Genomic DNA, 21,188 nt, shown 5'->3' with positions numbered 1-21,188 from the left:
GACAAACAACAACAAATGTTGGCGAGGTTGTGGAGAAAGGGGAACCCTCCTACACTGCTGGTGGGAATGTAATCTAGTTCAACCATTATGGAAAGCAGTATGGAGGTTCCTGAGAATGCTCAAAATAGAAATACCATTTGACCCAGGAATTCCACTTGTAGGAATTTACCCTAAGAATGCAACACTCCAGTTTGAAAAAGACAGATGCACCCCTATGTTTATCACTGCACTGTTTACAATAGCCAAGATATGGAAGCAACCTAAGTGTCCATCAGTAGATGAATGGATAAAGAAGATGTGGTACATATACACAATGGAATATTACTCAGCCATAAGAAAAAAGCAGATCCTACCATTCGCAACAACATGGCTGGAGCTAGAGGGTATTATGCTCAGTGAAATAAGCCAAGCGGAGAAGGACAAGTACCAAATGATTTCACTCATCTGTGGAGTATAAGAACAAAGGAAAACTGAAGGAACAAAACAGCAGCAGAATCACAGAACCCAAGAATGGACTAACAGTTACCAAAGGGAAAGGGACTGGGGAGGACGGGTGGGAAGGGAGGGATAAGCGCGGGGAAAAAGAAAGAGGGCATTACGATTAGCATGTATAATGGGGGGGGCCTGGGGAGGGCTGCGCAACACAGAGAAGACAAGTAGTGAGTTTACAGCATCTTACTCGCAGATGGACAGTGACTGTAATGGGGTATGTGGGGGGGACTTGGTGAAGGGGGGAGCCTAGTAAACATAATGTTCTTTCTGTAATTGTAGATTAATGATACCAAAATAAAAAATAATAATAATAAGCCCATACATCCACACTTACATAAAATGCTAAAGGAAGTCCACAAAAGATGAGTGTATTCGGAGGTAACAGTGCAGATGGTCTCTGCTGTGCTGCTGTTTGGCATTTTATTCCATATTGGGAAATCCAGGTGGAACAGAGAAAGGAAGGATGAGGCTCCTTAGTAAATCATGTTTCTGGTGTTTTTTCTTGTGATGTTCCAGTGAGTAAGTTACCTGAAATGGAGGAAAAGCTGTGTTACAAAATGAAAACATTCATGAGCTTTCCAACATAATATTTATAAGAAACCCAGCTCAGAGCCTTGGCTGAGGTCCTGTGACTAGTGATGGAGTTGGAAGGAGGCTTTACATTTCTGGTTCCCAATCCAGTGTTCCTTCTGGCTCCTCTGCCACTGAGGTGGGGAGCATCACCTCAGCTCTTCGCATCCCAGCTTCCGTATTTTCATACTGTACACGTATTTCATATACTTCACAGAGCTGTTCTGAGAAGCCAGTTACACAGGGCTGTGGTTCTCAAGGAGTGGTCATCCCCAGACCAGCACCAGGAGCATCTCCGAAATGCAGATTTTCAGGCCCACCTCAAGGCTGAATCAGAGAATCTGGGGGTGGGGCCCCCGATCCGTGTTTTAGCAGAACCTCCAGGTGATTCTGACGTGCCCTCAGAACTACCAAAGATCTGTGTAGGGTAGCATTTTGAAAGAGGGAAGTGTTCTTAATGAGATAATATGCTTTCTCATCATTAAGTTAAAATGTATGTATAGTGAAATCCAAAGATCTTAAATGTCCAAGTCTGAATTTTCATATCATGTGATTACCACACTAGTCAAGACATAGAACTTTTTTATCATTCTGGTAAGTTCCTTCATACCTCCTCCCATCAGTTCCTATCCTCTTGGGCAACCACTGCTCAGTGACAGACTTTTGTTGTTGTTGATAGAATTTCTTTTCTTTTCTTCCCTTCTCCCTTCCTCCCTCCCAAGTTGATAAACAATACTGTATTGGTTTCCGATGTATAGTGTAGTGACTCAGTAATTACACACTAGATGCTTACCATGGTAAATATAGTTACCCCATTACCATACCAAGACATTACAGTATTATTGGTTATATTCTCTATGTTGTATGTCCATTCCTATGACTTACTTTACAATTTGCAGTCTGTACCTCTTTATCCACTCACCTGTTTTACCTATCCTCCCAGCCCCATCCCTTCAGTGACCAACAGTCTGTTGTCTATATTTGTGGGTCTATTTTTTGTTTGTTTGTTTTACTTTTCTATTCTACATATAAGTGAGATCATATGGTATTTGTCTTTCTCTGCCTGGATTATTTTACTTAGCATGATAACCTCTAGGTCCATCCATCTTGCTGCAAATGGCAAGATTTCCTTCTTTTTTATGGCTGAGTAGTGTTCCATTGTGTATATGCACCGCATCTTCTTTTCCACTCCTCTGAGGATGGGCACTTGGGTTGCTTCAATTCCTTTACTGTTGTAAATAAGGCTGCGGTGAACATAGGTGTGCATATATCTTTTTGAATTAGTGGCTTTGTTTTCTTTGGGTATATTCCCAGAAGTGGTATTGCTGGGTCATGTGGTATTTCTATTTTTAGTTTTTTAAGGAACCTCCATACTACTTTCCACAGTGGCTGCACCAGTTGACATTCCCCCAGTGTAGGGGGTTCCCATTCCTCCACATCCTCGCCAACACGTGTTCTTTCTTGTCTTTTGGATAGTGGCCATTGTGACTGGTGAGAGGTGGTTTTTGATCTGCATTTCCCTGATGACCAGCGATGTTGGCCATCTGTATTTCTTTTTTGAAGAAATGCGTGTGCAGGTCCTCTGCCCAATTTTTATTATGGTTTTTTGGATTTTTGGTGTTGAAACATATGAGTTCTTCATATATCCTGGATGTTAACCCCTTATAAGATAAGTCATTTATGAATAGATTCTCCCCTACTGCAGGTTGCCTTATTGCATGCTGATGGTGTCCTTTGCTGTACAGAAGCTTTTTAGTTTGATGTAGTCCCACTTGATCATTTTGTTTCCCTTGCCTAAGAAGATGTTCAGGGAAAAATTTGCTCATGATTATGTTGAGGAGATTTTTGCCTATGTTTTATTCTAAGAGTTTTAGGGTTTCATGTCTTCCCTTTAGGTCTTTGATCCATTTCGAGTTTACTTTTGTGTAAGGAGTAGACAGTAATCCAGTTTTATTCTCTTGCTTGTAGCTGTCCAGTTTTCCAACACCAGTTATTGAAGAGGCTGTCTTTTCCCCATTGCATATTCATGGCTCCTTTGTCATACATTAATTGACCATATATGCTTATGTTTGTTTCTGGGCTCTCTGTTCTGTTCCATTGATCTATGGGTCTTTCTTATGCCAGTGTCATACTGCTTTCATCACTGTAGCTTTGCAGTATAGCTTGAAATCAGGGAGCATGATACCCTCAGCTTTGTTCTCCTTTCTCAAGATTGCTTTGGCTATTTGGAGTCTTTTGTGATTCGATACAAATTTTAGGGTTCTTTGTTCTAGTTCATTGAAAAATGCCATTAGTATTTTGATGGAGATTGCATTGAGTCTTTACATTGCTTTGAGCAGAATGGCCATTTTGATAATATTAATTCTTCCTATCCATGAGCATGGGATATATTTTGAATGACTGGCTTTTCATTAGAGGAAGTAAGAGGACTTGGCAATGAGTTTGACACAGAAAGAGCAATGGCTATATTTTCTTACACCATTACTACCTGTGGATAGCATTCTTTTTTAAATTACTGACCTTACTTCTCTGTGGTTTTTCAGCCTATGGACCAAGCTTCTCTCAAAAACAGCGATGTTCTCATTCTGACAGGCCTTACCCAGATTCCCACTGCAAACCCAGATGGCATGGTGGGAGAGTTCTGCAGCAACCTGGGTATGTATCCAACTGAAATTCTGAATGGGATGGGATGAAATGATGTAAATGTGTTTTTCCATTTGCCCCTTCTCCTCACATTCCCCACCTGCCTTTTCTCCTAGTTACTCCCACCCTTTCTGCCCATCCTTCAAAGCTCTCCTGTTCTCAATAAAAGCAATTCTTAAGCAACTTAGAGCTGAAGATACAGTGAGAATGGTTGTTCTAACATGGAATTCAAATTTTCAGCAGTTTATACAACAAGTGCTCAAAATTCTCCCACTTAATTTATATAGAAAATTCTTACTCTTCTTGCATTTTGGTGGGATTTGGGGGTATAGTGGGGATTCATACCAGATAGCAGTTTTCAAAGAAGGGGAGAATCACATCTTTGCCTTTCAAATAACACAGAAAAGACTGTTAATACTTCCAATTCACAACACTGATAAACCAAACAGGTATTGTCTTGCCCCACCAATAATTGGTTGATGTTTTTTCTTCTTTTGGAGAAGACTAACTTGAGAGACTTGTAGGGTGTTTGCCAGCTGGAAGAAATGGATGTTTCTTTGGATATAACTGTCAGTAAAATCTAGAAGTCCCGCCTCTCTTATAGAAGAGTGTACATTACTATCTTAGCTTGGGCTGCTATTACAAAATACCCTAGACTGGGTGACTTAAACAACATTTATTTCTCATAGCTGGAGGATGGGAATTCTGAGATCAGGTTACCAGCATGGTTGGGTACTGGTGAGGGCCCTCTTCCTGGATTGTGAACGGCCACCTTCTTACTGCACGTCCTCAGGTAGCAGAGAGAAGCCACACTGGAGTCTCTTACTCATTTTATGCGGGCACTGTGGAGAGACCAGAGTCACTGCACACTCGGTTCCAGGCCACTGCAATAAAGCAAGTACCACAACAAAGCAAATCAGATGAATTTTTAGTTTCCCAGTGCATATAAAAGTTTTGTTTATATCATACCATAGTCCATTAAGTGTGCAGTAGCATTAATATGTCTTAAAAAACAATGTACATACCTTAATTTAAAAGTTCTTACTACTAAAAATAAATGCTAACCATCAAGTAAGCTTTCAGTGCATCATAATCTCATGGCTAGTGGAGGGTCTCGGTTCAGTGCTGAGGCTGCTGACTGATCAGAGTGATGGCTGCTGAAGGTTGGGGTGTCTGGCAATTTTCTAAAAATAAAACAACAGTAAAGTTTGCCAAATCAGTTGACTCTTCAAGAATGAGTTCTCTGTAGCAGGTGATGCTGTTTGAAGGCATTTTTCCCACAGTAAAGCTTCCGTCAAAATTGGAGTCAGTCCTCTCAGGCCCTGCCACTGCTTTATCATCCAAGTTTATATAATGTCCTAAATCTTTTGTTGTCATTTCAACCATCTTCCCAGCATCTTCACCAGGAACAGATTCCATCTCAAGACACCACTTTTCCTGCTCATCCATAGGAAGCAAACCCTCCTCTGTTCAAGTTTGATCCTGAGATGCAGTAGCTCAGTCCCACCTCTAGCCCCCACTTCTAACTGCATGCAGTTCTCATGCTTTTTCCCCCACATCAGCAGTGACTTCCCCCACTGATGTCTTGAACCCCTCAAAGTCATCCAGTAGGGTTGGAATCAACTTCTCTTAAACTCCTGTTAATGTTGACCTTTGACCTCTTCCCACAAATTACAAATGTTCTAAATGGCATATGGAATAATGAATCCTTCCCAGAAGGTTTTCAGTTGACTGCCCAGATTCATCAGCGGAATCACTATCTATGGGAGCTATAGCCTTATGAAATGTACATCTTCAATAAGACTTGAAAGCTAAAATGACTCCTTGATCCATGAGCTGCAGAAAAGACGTTGTGTCAGCAGGCATGCAAACAGCATGAATCTCATTGCACGTCTCCATCAGAGCACTTGGTGACCAGGTGCATTGTCAATGAGCGGTAATCTTTTAAAGCATCTATTTTTCTGGGCAGTAGATCTCAGCAGTGGGCTTAAAATGTTCAGTAAACCATGTTGTAAGCAGATGAGTTTCATCCAGGCTTTGTTGTTCCATTTCTAGAGCACAGGCAGGGATTTGGCATAGTTCTTAAGGGCCCTTGGATTTTCAGAATGGTAAATGAGCACGGGCTTCATCTTCAAGTCACCAGCCGCATTAGCTCCTACCAAGCGAGTCAGCCTGTCCTTTGAAGCTTTGAAGCCAGGCATTGACTTCTCTCTACCTGTGAAAGTCTCCTAGATGGCCCCTCCTTCCACTAGAAGGCCGTTTCATCTACATTGAAAATCTGTTGTTTAGTGCAGCCACCTTCATGAACGATCTCAGCTAGACCTTCTGGATAACTCGCTGCAGCTTCCGCATCGGCACCTCTGCATCACCTGCACTTCTCTGTTATGGAGACGGCTTCTTTCCTTCATCCTCATGGACCACCCTTTGCTTGCTTCAGACCCTCCTTCTGCAGCCTCCTCCCCCCTCTCAGCCTCCACAGAACTGAAGAGAGTCAGGGCCCTGCTCTGGATGAGCCTTTGGCTTCGGGGAACGTTGTGGCTGGTTTGACCTTCTGTCCAGACTGCTCTCACTTTCTCCATGTCAGCAGTGAGGCTGTTTTGCTTTCTGATCATTCATGTGTTCCCTGGAGCAGCATTTTTCACTTCCTTCAAGAATGTTTCCTTTGCTTTCACAACTTGGCTGACTGTTTGGTGCAAGAGGCCTGGCTTTTGGCCTATTTTGTCAACATGCCTTCCTTGCTAAGCTTAATAATTTCTAGCTTTAGATTTAAAGTGAGAGATTTGACTCTTCCTTTGACTTGAACACTTAGAGGCCATTATAGGCTTATTAATTGGCCTAATTTTAGTATCATTCTGTCCCAGGGAATAGGGAGGCCTGAGGAGAGGGAGAGATGGGGGAACAGCCAATCAGTGGAGCAGTCAGCTTATACACATCATTTATCAATTATTTGCCTTGGTGCATCGTGTCCCAAAGCAGTTACAATATCAAAGATCACTGGTCACAGGTCACCATAACAAATGTAATAATATGGAAAAGCTTAAAATATTGCAAGAGTTACTAAATGTGACACAGAGACACAAGTGAGCAAATGCTGTTGGAAAAATGGTTCTGGTAGACTTGCTTCATGCACAGTTGCCAAACACCTTCAATTTGTAAAAAAAAAAAAAAAAAAAAAAAAAAACAGTGTCTGCAAAGCATAATAAAATGAGCTCTGCCTGTAATGCCATCATGGCCTCATCCACCCAGTTACCTCCAAAGGACCTCCCCCCCCACCAATACCATCACATTGGGGGTTAGGGCTTCAATGTGTGAATTTTAGGGGGACACAAACATTCATCTGCAACAGTCACCAAGGAGGAGTTACTGAGCTCAGGCCCTTCACCCCTAGGAACTGTAAGTGATGTCACCTCTGCTCCAGGGGGGAGAATTGTTTGTCATCTTTTACTTAATGGAAGGCACTATTCTTTGAAATTTCACTTGCCCTTGTCAATAATCATAGTCTTTTTTTGTTCTTTGCTGATATTAAGCCAAAAGTAATTTACTCTTAACTTGGAAAAATTATTGGACCAGTCTTATAGAATCTTTGTTTATAATCTAGAATCATAGACTCAAGGGGCTTTAGGTCTGAAAGGAACCATATGTCTGATCCACTGTTTCTCAAAGTGGAATCCACTAACCACCTGCCTCAAGATTGATGAGGTCACTTACTAAAAATGCAAATTTGGGGGCTCTCTTGTCCCCTCCTGGCCTGAGCCAGGAGCTCTGTCCTCTTGCTTTCTCTCTAAAAAAAAGTCTCTGCCTTGCTCTCCTAAAAATAAATAAGTAAGTAAGTAAGTAAATAATTGATTGATTGATTGATTGATTGATTGATTGATTGATTGATTTGGGGTCCTACCGCAGTTTAGTCGGTCAGGCTCTCTAGGGAGAGGAGAGACCCAGTAGACTGTCCTTTGGCCATCTTCACACCAACTAAAGCTTGAAGTCCACCGATCTGGTTTACTCCTCGCCTCAGTGAGGAGGAAGCTGACGCCAGCAAGGCCGTAGTGGCCCCTGATATCCTGTCGCTGGGCAAAGGCGGGACTGGAGCCAGGCCTCCTGTGCCCTGACCACAGATGTTTTCTTTTTCCACAATGCCACCCTCACTAAGAGCCAGTCTGCCGGTGCTCAGGTGCAGCACCTAGGAGAACCTGTACGTCAGAGCTGGGAATGGGGGACCATAGAAGGCTCCAGAGACTTCAATTCTGTACCAAAAGCTGCTGTTTCATTTGGTTTGGAAACCAAACAGAAATAAACTTAAGAGGGCTTTGACTTTTTTTTAAAGCCAGTTTTACACCTTCGAATACGAATATACCCAGAAGGTGCAACTCCTCATTTGATCATTTATGTTAAGTATTGAAAGTATGGAGGATTTTCTTACAAAACATTAATGGAAGAAAATGCCACTAAAATGAGTCCAATGGAGGAACTTGGCCTGTTTCCTGGTAGGTCATTCCGCTGTGGCCAGAGACCGATCAGAGACAAATGCAGGGAAGCTGTGAGCAGGACCTGAAAAGAGAAGAGCAGGAGAGCCTGTCCTGCAGCTCGGCTGCCCTCAGTGACCTTTCAGCCCAAGCCCTTAATTGCGCACCTGTTCCCAGGGGTGAGGCTTCCACCAAAGTCTCAGCTGATTGTCAGGCCCTGAACTCCCTGCTTCCCTGCTGTTCTTCAAAAGCAGCAGATCATTATACATGTGAAATGACTTGTATGAATAGAAGTGGGAAAAAAATACCCAAATATAATTTCAGAAGTTCCATTCTACCTTTTTAACTGTGTTTGGATACTAACATTTTCCCTCTGGCTTCAACTTTTCTAGCGCTGACCATCCGTAATGGCGGGAATGTGTTGGTGCCCTGCTACCCTTCTGGAGTGATCTACGACCTCCTGGAATGTCTGTACCAATACATCGACTCGGCCGGCCTCTCCAGCATCCCCTTCTACTTCATCTCCCCTGTGGCGAACAGTTCCCTGGAGTTCTCCCAGATTTTTGCTGAGTGGTATGTCTGTGTTCTTCTCTGTGATTCAGAACATTCAAGCAGTGAGAAAAGGAATTTTAAGAATAAAAAGCCATTTTACAGAATAGAAATAATGCTGGGTTTTTTTCATGTTACTTACTCTGAAACTTGCAGTGTGTTTTCCCATGTCAGTGATGTGAAGCTTGTACTAATGAAAGCCAAATCTGCTATGTCGCTAACGTGTAGAAGTAACCAAGGGAGGCGAAGTCAAAAAGCAAAGATATTGCTTAGCCAACACTTTCAAAATCAGTAACTATCCATCCTTCTTCTACTCTGCCTGTTACAAAGTAAAGTTACATTCTAAAAGCTAAAAGATTTTAAAGCCCAAGCTGATATTGTCTAAAATTTATAATACCAACTCTGATAAGAAAAACTAGCTTAGATTTTTCATTTCAGTAATATGATATTTGATATGACTAAGCTTTATTACAGCAGGAAATTGATCAAATCCTAGGGTGGATAAATTATCAAACAGCATGAAGTCAGTGAACCCTTTTAGGATTGTGTAGGTGCAAGTTTAAGTCACCTGGCTAGAAAAAGGAAGGGGAAATAGCTTTTCCAGTAGCCCCAGCAGTGCCTTAGAATGGTGTGCCCAGATATTCAGGCAGGACACACACGTAGGGTGTTTAATCCCTTTTGGTAGTGTGCTTGTCTCAGGGACACAGTGGGCTACTAAGTTTCCACTTAAAAAGGATTGCATGTCATTCTGTCATAACATCCCACATGCCATCCCCATCACCACCACCCTTTTTAAGGACATACTTTCCTCCCCTATTAGTTATGGTCAAGGTCAGTCTTCCTGTACCTAGATTCAGACAGGCTTCTCCAGCCCGTGTGCATATTACTCATGTTTGTTCGCAAGACTGTCACTTTGATTGGTACCCACTGAATTGTAGCCTTTGCAGTGGGTCTTTTCTCCCCCAAAACAAAGGAAGGTAGTGTGGAATGATTAGTAGCGTACCCTGAGCATCATTTGATCGTGTAATCAGCATGTTCTGAGTTTCCTTGCCTAGAGCCCCAGTAAAAATACTGAGAAAGAGAGCTCCCAGGGCCAGCTAATACACGTTTAGTGTGCAAATAAATAAGTTACAAAAAGCAGTAGAAAAAAACTGAACTGATAAGCCCACTACCCAGAAATAATATCACTGTTAGCCCTCTGAGGGGTTTCTTCTTTCTCTATAGGGAACATGCTGAATATTTGATTTTCGGTCCTGTTTTTTAAAATTTTAATGTTAGAGCCTTATAAAATCTTTGAGAACGTAATGTTTGCATGAGTGCATTATTACATCATTCGGACATCATTTGTATATAGCATAATTCATTTAACCGTTGTCTTATTGGACAGACAGGCTTTTCCCAGTTTTTCTCCTTTGAGTAATAAATCTTCAGTGAATATCATTCTATGTATCTATGGCTACAACTTTTGCTTTAGGTAAATTACTAAAAGTGGAATTACTGGAACAAGTGGTTATAAATATATTTTAATGTTCATTATACAAATCTAAATTGCTTTCCAAAAGATTTTTGTCTTCTGTAAATTATTACCTTTTTGTGCATTTACTTTTTAGAGATATTATGCTTTTCTTATCTATTTACTTGAACTCTACTCTCTGTGGTATTTCTGCAAACATTTTTTTCACATGACACTTTCTGCATTTTATCTTTGATTTTGCTTTTTTAAATAATAAGTTGTTACTTTAAACTAATTTTAGATTTACAGAAAAGTGTAAAGACAGTACAGAGAGCTCCTACGTACATTCTGCATAGTCTCTCCTAATGTTCACATCATTTGTGGCCGTACTCATATCAGAACTAAGAAATGAACGATTAAACATTATTCTTAGCTGAACTCCAATCTTTATTCAGATTGCATGAGTTTTTCCATTCATGTCCATTGTCTGTTCCAGGATCCAGTCCAGGAAAAAACATACATTTAGGTTTTAATATTTTTTTTGACAGAAATATTTTAGTTTTATGTATTGATGCTCATTAATGTACCAGAACATCCTTTGCAACAGTCTAAGTAATTTTTAAATTAAGCCCTTAGATTTGTCTCTTCCTGAGTTTTGAAATGCAAACTATGCTGGTACCTGTTTAGATATTCTAAAGTAACCCTCCAAAAGTATCTTGCTTCCATATTTACATCTTCCTCCAAAAAGGATATGAAGTGATGTTTTTCAAAACAAGGTTAAAGAAAACTAAGGGTAGGAAAAATTAAATAATGCATTATATTAGTGAAAAGCCAAGCCCTGAAGTCCTGAACTACTTTCCCAGAAGTGGTATCTGTTAGAACTGTTGAAATGCTTTCACTACTACTTCGGTGGAACTCTCAGAAGTGGGCTCCAAGAGACATACACCACTACATACATTTTTTCCAACTTTCAAAAACATCAAACTTACAGAGTACCCGTGTACCTTGCTTGATTTATCAATTGTTAACTTTTTGCCGCATTTGCTTTATCCAGACATCTACATATTTTAAATGTCATCTGGCAAGAAAACAGACTACTTAAAGCATTCACAGTGTGTCTAGATCAAGATACTTCGTTACTGTCTAGTTTGAAGTATTGATGCTGCTTAGTGAGTGTGCAAAACAGAAGGTTGTGTCTCTGAAAAAGGTGTATCACCTTCTCAAAACTGATCACAGTGCATTATGGTGTCCTGGATTGGTTCCTGGAACAGAAAAAAGGACATTAGTGGAAAAACTGGGGAAATCTGAATAAAGTCTGGACTTTAGGTAATTGTAACGTACAAGTGTTAATTTCTTACTTTAACAAATGTATCACAGTTATGTACAGTGTTAATCAGGACACTGGGTGAAGGATATATACCCTCTGTAATGCCTCCACAACTTTTCTATAAATATAAAATTATTCCAGAAAGCAAGCATATTTTTTAATAAATAATGTATGGAAGAATTGTAAAGGTTGAAAAATGCTCACAAGAGACTTATGTCCTAAATCTTCTGTAGATGCTGGCTTTTATTCATAGAAAAAATTTTAATATATTGTATTATTTAGTGTTTGCACTGCTACCACTAGGTGGCAGCAAATGGCCCTGTGTGCTCTACCTAACCTGCAGATCTGTTTTTCCTCAAAGGCTCTGTCACAATAAACAGACAAAGGTTTATCTCCCAGAACCACCTTTTCCTCATGCAGAGGTAAGAAAATGGAATTACTGGGGCAGAGCAAGAAAGAATTATAAATAAATGGATGTGGAAGGAAACAGCAGTTCTATTTGTTTCCCATGGGAGGTGACAGTGAAACACTCTAATGCAAGATTTTTTACTTTCTCTTTTTATTAATACATTCTATTACTAGTATTTTCATACAGTTCATAACCTACCTCTGTTCTACTGACTGGGTGAGGAATTTTATCCAATATCCACTATTAACTTTGTTGTGTAACAGATTTTTTTGTTGTCCAGCTCTCTTCTCGAGTTAGTTATGTTGATCATAAATGTAAAGTTTTAATGATGAAAATAATAACATTTCAGTTTTAAAAATAGAGGATCAAAAGGAACAAACTTCCAGTTAAAAAATAAATAATCATGGAGGTGTAATGTACAGGTGGTGAGTATAGTCAGTAATACTGTATTGCATGTTGAAAAGTTGCTAAGAGAGTAGACCTTAAAAGTTCTCATACAGAAAAATTTGTAGCCGTCTGTGGTGACAGATGTTAACTAGACTTACTGTGAATTTTTTGCAATACATACAAACATCAAATCATTATGTTGTACGTCTGCAGCTAATACACAGGCAGAGAGATTGCAGGTTCAGTTCTGACCACCTCAACAAAGCAAATACTGCAGTAACTGAGTCAGATGAATTTTTGGTTTCCCAGTGCATATAATAGCTATGTTTACACTATACCATAGTCTATAAATGTGCAATAGCATTATGTCTAAAAAACAATCTTAATTAAAAAATACTTTATGGCTAAAAAATGCTAACCATCATCTGAGCTTTCAGCAAGTTATATTCACCAATCACAGATCATTGTAAAAAAAAATACAATATGAAAGTTTGGAATACTGCAAAAATTACCAAAATGTGACACAGAGACATAAAGTGAGCAAATGCTGTTGAACAGTGACACCAATAGACTTGCTTAATGCAGCTACCACAAAACTCCAGTTTATGAAAAACACAATATATGCAAAAGCTCAGTAAAGTGAAACACAGTAAAACAGTGTATGCCTGTAATATGTCAGTTATACCTCAGTTTAAAAAAAAGAACCATTCCTCCTCCCTTAGAGAACTGACAAGCATTTTTATGTAGCTGTGCACCTAATTTTGTTTCCAATGTTTTTTTCACCAGTGTGTCATGGACATTTTTCTAGATGCCTCATATCCTTATTATTGTTGCTTAGTATTCCATCGCTTGTCATATGAACATCCTGTAATGTACTTAGCCAGTCTCTTACTATAGGACAATAGTTTTTTGTTATATTCCGAACTCCCAATTTTTTGTTATATTTTTTTAAAAGGATGTTAAAATTGGCATAACCACTTATCTACTAATGCTGAAGATATAACATACTTTTCCACCTCAGCAGTTTTGTTCCTGAAACATATACTGAACAGAAATAAGTAGTATGTCATCAAAAGACAAAAATCTTCAGAGCACAATTGGTAATAGTACTGAAACTACTCAAATGCCTGCAGTAGCATAAGGGATTTGTTGTATATTCACACATTGGAATACCTTCCATCAGTGAGAATGAATGAATGGCACTTAATATGCAACAATATAACAACTTTCACAGACATAATGTGTATGAAAGAAGCCAGATAGAGGATAGATACGCTGTGATTTTTTTTTTATATTAAAGTCCAGAAACACACAAATCTCATCTATGGTATCAAGAGTAGGCTGGGGTTATCCTGGAGGTAGGGGTGTTGAACAGTGGTAACCTGCAAGTAGAAAAGGGGTCTTTGAGGAGCTGGGACTGCCATGTCTTGGTGTGTATGTACGAACATGGAGGTTTCCAGTTTGTAAAAATTTCATCAAGCCAGAGAGATGTGTGTGTATAGAGACTTAATTGATTTATTTACCTTAAAATTTGACTCATAGAGAAAATTGCAATGAATATCCTGCTAATTATCTTAAATTTGACTACTGTTTCCCTAGTCCAAAGGACAGACCATTTATGAACCAGAATTTCAAGTGGAACATTTTAAGGAAGTGATTTTTCAGTCCTCATACTCCATCCATCATAGCAGCCAGGGTTTTTGCAGGCTGTGCTACTACCACAGTGAAATTGATGCTAGAAAAATAATTGAGATATTAAGAGATATTACAATTCTGCCCATGGTACTAATAAAGAAAAGAATTCTTCTGCTGCAGCTTCATTGCCTGTACTGTTTGGAGCTTAAATCAGTGCAGATGGAATTCTCGATGGTCAAACATAGGAAGTCAGCTGGGAGCATAGATCTAGTTGGCAGAACAAGAGATGAGTTTATCTTAGTTTCAATGCACTGATCAGGAGAGCTGCAGGAGCTGGAGGTCATGCCTAAAACGTGCCTTCAGTTATGTGAAAGACCTACTGCTCTTCTTAGGAGCCCGTTCATCTCCTTGACAGCTATGGACACAGTAGACCTAGTCTCTTTGCCACTCATACATTTAACTCGGGCAAGTAATGGTTTCGTCCAGGCCAGTTATACAGAGCAGGTCAGTTTTATTTGTATGTAACTCGGAAGCCAAGTGGGAGTTCAGAGTTTGCCCGGCTTTCCTTTGCACATACGTTCCGGTCAAGCATGTGACACCTAGTTATGCTCTCTGGGCTAGCCCTGCACTCTTGCTAACAAAAGCCATCTCTGAATTTAAGATTTCATCTTTAAAGTGAAGAGAGTCTGGCTTCCATCTGGGGACTGTCCCATTCTGGCCATGTTCTTGCTATTGGGGTGACTTCATTTGGACTTGGAGTTGTTGACGGGGCTCCCCTCTTAGGCATTTGGGTTCCTTCTGGATTAAGCTTGTCACCGACCCTTTCTTTATCTATTAAACAGCATCTCAGCATCTGATACTCCCTGTGGCCTAGTTGATAGTTAGGTCTCTGAAATCTGGATGTTTGTCATCCAACCTTCTGGTGCCAGAGGTGGGGAGAGGGGCGGGGTTGAATCGGCAGGACCGTCTGTGCTGTCTGCGGCTGTAACTGAGTGTGGCGTTGCCTTGGGTCAGGCCTGATGCTGGGAGAGTTATTTCACATTTTGTGCTGGAAGGGTTCAAAACATACAATTTTGAGACCAGAGTGAGGCTTTGCGTGACGTGTTTCTTACCATAGCTCTCTGTCATGTGGACATAACATCTCCCCAATTTCTGAAAGCCATGTTAGCTTTCATCTTCATTAAGTTGCCACATAATCTACAACTGACTTCTTAAGAGGAGGTCCAGCGCTGGTCAACAGTTTTTCCTGTGTGAGGCGCCACTGTTGACAAGACTTGGCGGTTCACACCTTTGGGGAAGGTCACTTGCATGCTAAACAGGAACTGGTCCTGGGGACTCCTGGGCCGGGGCCCAGGGCATCAGGAAGCTCTAAAGGGAGAGTTAGACGGAGCAGGCCGGCGACCTGAATGCATCAGTGTTAGTATGTTGATGTCACCAAAAGGGCCCATCTGTTCAGAAAGTCACATCGTAGGGGAAATTCGATCTTTGGCTAATTTTAATAAGATTCTTTTGTATTTTTAATTTCTTCTTCTCACCCTCCTTCTGCGTAGGCGGGCTAATGTCTCTTCATGTGCCTTCTGATGTTTTCTAGCTCATTCAGACCAACAAGCTGAAGCACTACCCCAGCATCCACGGAGACTTCAGCAATGATTTCAGGCAGCCGTGCGTGGTGTTCACGGGCCACCCTTCCCTCCGGTTTGGGGACGTGGTCCATTTCATGGAGCTCTGGGGGAAATCCAGTCTCAACACAGTCATATTCACAGGTGAGCAAAGCAGCCTCCCGCTGTCCTTGGCACGGGGTCCAGCTCTGAGTGCACTAGGCAGGCGGAGGCCCCGGGAAGAGGTTTACAAGAAACCATGTGACCAGCACTCTGTCCTGCAAGCCCCAGGAGGAAGGAGCCACAGGGGCAGCAAGGGCAAAGCAAAACACGCTTCCGGTAGGTATGCCAGGCAGAGCGTCCGGGTCTGTCGCTGTAGGTTTTTCCCTGAGGCAGATTTCTACTGAACTGCTTTTGGTAGGATTTTGTAAGCTGTCTCAAGAACTGTGGCCACCCTAGTAACCAGTTTGTCTGACCCATCAGGAATTATTTCCTGAGGTGGACTTTTCTCCGGGTGTTGTAGTTGACCCTGGCATGCAGCTCTTTCTGGAGATGAGCTCCTCAGAGTATAACATCCTTGAATGAAGGCAAGTAGGGGTTTTACTTAATCACTATATTATTTTATCAATTTAAGGTCTTCAGACAGACTTGGGCTTTGGAAATGTCATGGGCAGTGAGGTTAAAAATACTTGATCTGAAATCTGGCCAGTTTACTGTGACCTAAGCCGAGCTCCCTCACCTCTGAGCCGCACTTTCCTCCTTGTGAAGTGGGGTCATCGCTGGCTCCCTCCTTGAGCAGCCCTGTGCAGTTAGGGAAGTGCTGTAAGAAAGCTTTTCGTCTATCTGGCGCATAAAGGCTGTTGAGAATACCGCCAGTTGCCTTCCTAGAGTTTTCTATTTACTTTAAGACTTGAGTGACAGAGTGGAGTCCTCGTTATGCCGGAGCTTCAGGGTCAGGGGCTCTGGGGCCCGTCCCTGTGCTCAGCCCGTTTATGAGGAGCACCAGTGCCCTCCAGCCAGGAGCACAGCAGGAGCTGAACAGAGGGGGGTTGGTCACCTCAGCACAGTGAGGGACAGCACGCGCCACGGGGCAGCGTGAGCTGCTCAGCATGGTAAGAACTTCTTGTGTATTTGGGCTTGTGTGTGGTGACTCTGAAGAGGGCTCACAGATGTGGGACGTTGCTCTGGACTGGGTGTCAGGAAGTGGGAGGGAGTAGCTCTGTGACAGAGTATCCTAATTGCCATCTAGAAGGCAGGAAGAACGGAGCCCGCGTAGGGTAATGTTTGCTCATTTGTGGTTTGGATAGTGTTGTGGTTTTGTGTTGATTACGAGGGGTCTTATTTTTGTCTTGATCTTTAATGGTGGCCAAGTGGCGGTATCTGGTCTGTTGTTCTGTGAGGTCTTGTCCGTGTGCAGCAGGGAAAGAGCATGGCCCAGCTGTGAGTGCCCGGATGGCTCCTGCTAACACCAAGGCCTCGCAGAAAGTGCCGTCAGATGCTGCTGTTCATTTTTCCAGGCCTCCTTTGGGCCAAAGGCAGAGAAGTCGGGCCGTAAGATATTGATTACCGACAGCAGAACCTCCCCGGTGCCATGTTTTGCTCCTAAGCAGGAGGCAGTCTGGAGAACATTGTCTGTAGAAGGGCTAAGGGTGGCCTCTCCTATTCTGAGATGTTGACTCTGATTTGAAGCGGTGCAGTTTTAACGTATACACAGAAAGAAGTGTTTGCTATCGCATAAATGTTCCCTTAGCCCGTTAAGAAATCAAAGGCTATGTGATTGTAACAACTCTAGTTAGTGAATTTAAATGTTAACGGGTTTGTTGGGCTTCTAGAACAGAAGTCATGTCATTTATGATGTCTGCTGTCGCCAGATGTAAGTTTGGGGCCGCCTTTTCCCATGTGTTACGACCTCAGACGTTGCGGCTCACCCAGTACACAAAAAAGCAAGTGGGCATCCTCCCAGGCAGCCCGTGCTTGCCTCATTTGGGGTTTCTGGATATTCTTAGAGAAACGGGGTCCCCTGGAGAGGGGGGGTTTTAAACTCCACAAGCTCTGTGAGTGACCCTGAGTACACCGGCTAAGTTAGCGGGACAGGTGAGTACGAGCCTGCGCGCTGTACTGCGCGCTGTAAGGAGTGGCGTCCTCGCGGGGTCCGGGCTGCGGGGAACCTAAGTCACACCGGAGGAGGAGCCGTTCGGGCCCCAGGCGGGCGGCCTCCTCGGGCCGCGCCTTCCACCGTGCGTCCGGGCGGCTCCGGGAGTGAGGCGCTGGGCCTGGCTGATGGGAGCCATCTCGGCAGGAGCGTTTTGCTGGCACGGGTCAGGGTCCTTTCTCTTCCAGGCGGTCCTGTCGGGTAGGAGGCATGAGATTTGCCCCATACCCAGGCATGAACTTTGAACACTTGACTCATGGGGTCTGTGCCAGATTTCTGCACCGTGAAGTCACTGTTTTGTATTTTATCAGTGTCAAGAGTGGGCAAGGGGGGAGTGTATGTATCCTGGTCGTCCCCAGATTTTTTATGTAATTTTTTTTAGCATCTATTGATGATTCTGGTCTGAATAACTGTGATGGTTGCCAACTGGTGATGTTTTTTTCATTTCATTGTTGCATTTACTTCTGTTAGTTGGCATTTAGTTGCAAAAAAGAGCCTTCGCTCCCCATTTATTGGCCCATCCCCCTGTTCATCTTACCTGTCTCCATGTTGACGGCGCAGAGCTCTCAGCCGTGCCTCCACGCCCACCCCTGCCCCGCGGCATCCAGTGCCGCCCTCCTCCCCTCCCCTGGTTGGTAAACAGCCCCTTGACCACGCCGGCCGCCTCCCCGGCGCTCCTCTGCTGCCTCCATTCCAAGTGTTCTTTTTTGTGCCCACCCAGAACCTGACTTCTCCTACCTGGAGGCGCTGGCCCCCTACCAGCCCTTGGCCATGAAGTGCATCTACTGCCCCATCGATACACGACTCAATTTCATCCAGGTGTCGAAGCTGCTTAAAGAAGTGCAGGTAATGAAAGAACCGTGCAGGTAATGAAAGAACCGTGCCGGCGTCCCTGCGGCCCTGTCCCCGCTGCCGGCGGCGTGGCCGTGTGAGCGGTGGGGTCCCTGTGCGTTTCCCCCCCGCCTTGGTCCACAGGCCTCTGCAGAGCTCGGACCCGCGCTGGTTCCCCCCAAAGGAGGGAGCTTTGCACCCGGATAGAGGTCTCCCTTCTGGCAAAATCCAAAGCGGAAGGAGAGAAAAGCATTCGCAGTGTATTGATGAGGACCAGGTCTGTCCAGAACAGGCAGAATGACCCCCTCCCCACCGAAAACACCATTCTAGAAGCAGACAGGGCGGCGGGAGGCAGCTTCCCCGAGCCGCGCCGACCGGCCCACGGGGCCACCAGCGCCCCCAGAGAAAGGGGAGCAGCAGACCGGGGAAGCGTCAGGTGGAGGAGGGGGCGTCGCTCATACCTGCCCCCGAGAGTGTGGAGGGGGAGGGGAGCGGGGCATGAAAGGCCGGGCTGGTCATCACCCTCTTGGGGAGCTGGGACCGCTGCGGCAGGGCGGTGGCAGGGGGCGCCTGGGTCAGTGAGGGCGAGGCAGGGAGCCCCCTCCGGGGCCGGGGGGCTGTGCAGACTCGCCCCGGGGACGTCACCGTCATTGCAGAGCCCTGAACACACCCGGGCTGGGGCAGTGAATCCCTCACGGGTCTGCAGGGCAGGCACCTCGGGCTTGGCCCCGGAATGTTTGTCCCTCCTTCCCCAGCTGTGCCCCCTCCCTGCCCACTGCTGACCTGGGTCTGGGAGGATGAGGATTCAGGGGCCCTCGGGATGGGCTGCCCGGCTCACGGCCTCCCTCCACCCCCGGCCCGCTGGCCCGCAGCCCCTGCACGTGGTCTGTCCGGAGCAGTACACGCAGCCACCCCCCGCGCAGTCCCACCGGCTGGACCTGATGGTCGACTGCCAGCCGCCCGCCATGGCCTACCGGCGGGCCGAGGTCCTGGCCCTGCCCTTCAAGCGGCGCTATGAGAAGATCGAAATCATGCCAGAGGTGAGGCCCGCCTTTCTCCAGCCTAAACTTGGGTTTTCTGCTTGAGTCTCTGGGGAGGGAGACCGTCCCCAGAGTGGTTGCTTTTGGCTTTGTGTCAAATACGGACGAGCCACAGAACCGAGACCCGTAGGTGAGTGACTGGGAGGCCAGGCGGGGTTCTCAGAGGCCCCTCCTTTCCCAGGTGTGTAACAGCAGCTGTCGCCCTACGCCACTGCTTATACCCAAGTGTCGTGTGTGGGCAGGAGGCCAGGCCCAGGCTGGAGGTGCGGGAGCAGAAATGCCACAGACCCTGAGGTCTGTGGGCTCTCTCGTCCCTCCCAGGCCTCAGGTATGCGTGAGGGTCAGGTTGCACTGAGTTCGAGAGAGATGGATAAGAGTTGCCAGAAAATAAGGAACGTAAACTTGGTTGTTACATGTGTGGACAGCTGAGGACCCTGTGTGCGAGTGGCCGTCCCGGATGGGGGTAGCGACGGGCCAAGGGCCCAGCCTCTGCGTGGCAGGGCAGGAGACCCTGGGAAGCTTCTCTGGCTCCATTGGCCCCTTGAATGTGTCCTCAAACTTCTTGGTGTCTAGACTTCTTAAAAATTAGAAGCCCAAAGAGTTTTTGTTGATGTGGATTTTATCTATTGATATTTGCTATATTAAATGGAAAACTAAGACATTTTTAAAAAATTTATTAATTCATTTAAAAATAGTAATATAAACCCATTAGTTGTTAATATAACCAAATACCATTTTTAAGAAGTTTCTAAAGGAAAGATGACATGAAGAGGGGCACTGTTTTCCATTTGCAGTCTCTTTAATGTCTGCCTAGAGCTGGGTTCTCCTGTCTCCTGCTCTCAGTCTGTTGGGGAGATAGATGTCCAGTATCCTCTAGAAAATTCCAGTGAACACTCGTGAGAGAACGAGAGCAAGAAGGCAGAAAATTTGTCCTTATGAAATATGACAATTGTATTAACCTTGCTGCCCCGGAAAGCCCCTCAGGAGTGGGGGTCCCCCCACCGCACCTGGGAACCGGCACTCAGACAACCATCCTTTGTTTTAGGGAACCTCAGTCATTTCTTCCTCTTATTTTTTTTTTTTTTTTTTTTTTTATTTTTATTTTTATTTTTTTTTTTTTTTTTTGAGAGGGCATCTCTCATATTTATTGATCAAATGGTTGTTAACAACAATAAAATTCAGTATAGGGGGGTCAATGCTCAATGTACAATCATTAATCCATCTCAAGCCTAATTCTCGTCAGTCTCCAATCTTCTGAAGCATAACGAACAAGTTCTTACATGGTGAACGAATTCTTACAGAGTGAATAAATTCTTACATGGTGAACAGTACAAGGGCATTCATCACAGAAACTTTCGGTTTTGATCATGCAATATGACCTATAAACCATCAGGTCAAATATGAATATTCATTTGATTTTTGTACTTGATTTATATGTTGATCCCACATTTCTCCTATTATTATTATTATTTTTATTTTTAATAAAATGCTGAAGTGGTAGGTAGATGCAAGATAAAGGTAGAAAACATAGTTTAGTGCTGTAAGAAGGCAAATATAGATGATCAGATGATCAGGTGTGTGCCTATGGACTAAGTATTAATCCAGGCTAGACAAGGGCAGCAAGACATCCACGGATGCAGAA

The 21,188-nt window shown here is 43.8% G+C and overlaps 1 protein-coding gene across 2 annotated transcripts in view; it reads left to right on the top strand.

Annotated features, from left to right (window-relative positions):
- The window catches only part of INTS9 (integrator complex subunit 9), a 100,023-nt gene that overhangs the window by 65,246 nt on the left and 13,589 nt on the right, over positions 1-21,188 (top strand). For both annotated transcript variants that reach the window (XM_037024644.2, XM_037024645.2), the window contains exons 9-14: positions 3,606-3,717; positions 8,558-8,738; positions 11,856-11,916; positions 15,517-15,688; positions 18,397-18,521; positions 19,379-19,546. In XM_037024644.2, the coding sequence (XP_036880539.1) occupies positions 3,606-3,717; positions 8,558-8,738; positions 11,856-11,916; positions 15,517-15,688; positions 18,397-18,521; positions 19,379-19,546 (819 nt within the window). The remainder of the gene's footprint in view (positions 1-3,605; positions 3,718-8,557; positions 8,739-11,855; positions 11,917-15,516; positions 15,689-18,396; positions 18,522-19,378; positions 19,547-21,188) is intronic.

The sequence above is a fragment of the Manis javanica genome, chromosome 3 (genome assembly GCF_040802235.1).
Source record: "Manis javanica isolate MJ-LG chromosome 3, MJ_LKY, whole genome shotgun sequence".
Lineage (NCBI taxonomy): Eukaryota > Metazoa > Chordata > Mammalia > Pholidota > Manidae > Manis > Manis javanica.
The sequence above is the reverse complement of the archived record's forward strand: the minus strand, read 5'-3'. Positions and strand labels throughout refer to the sequence as shown.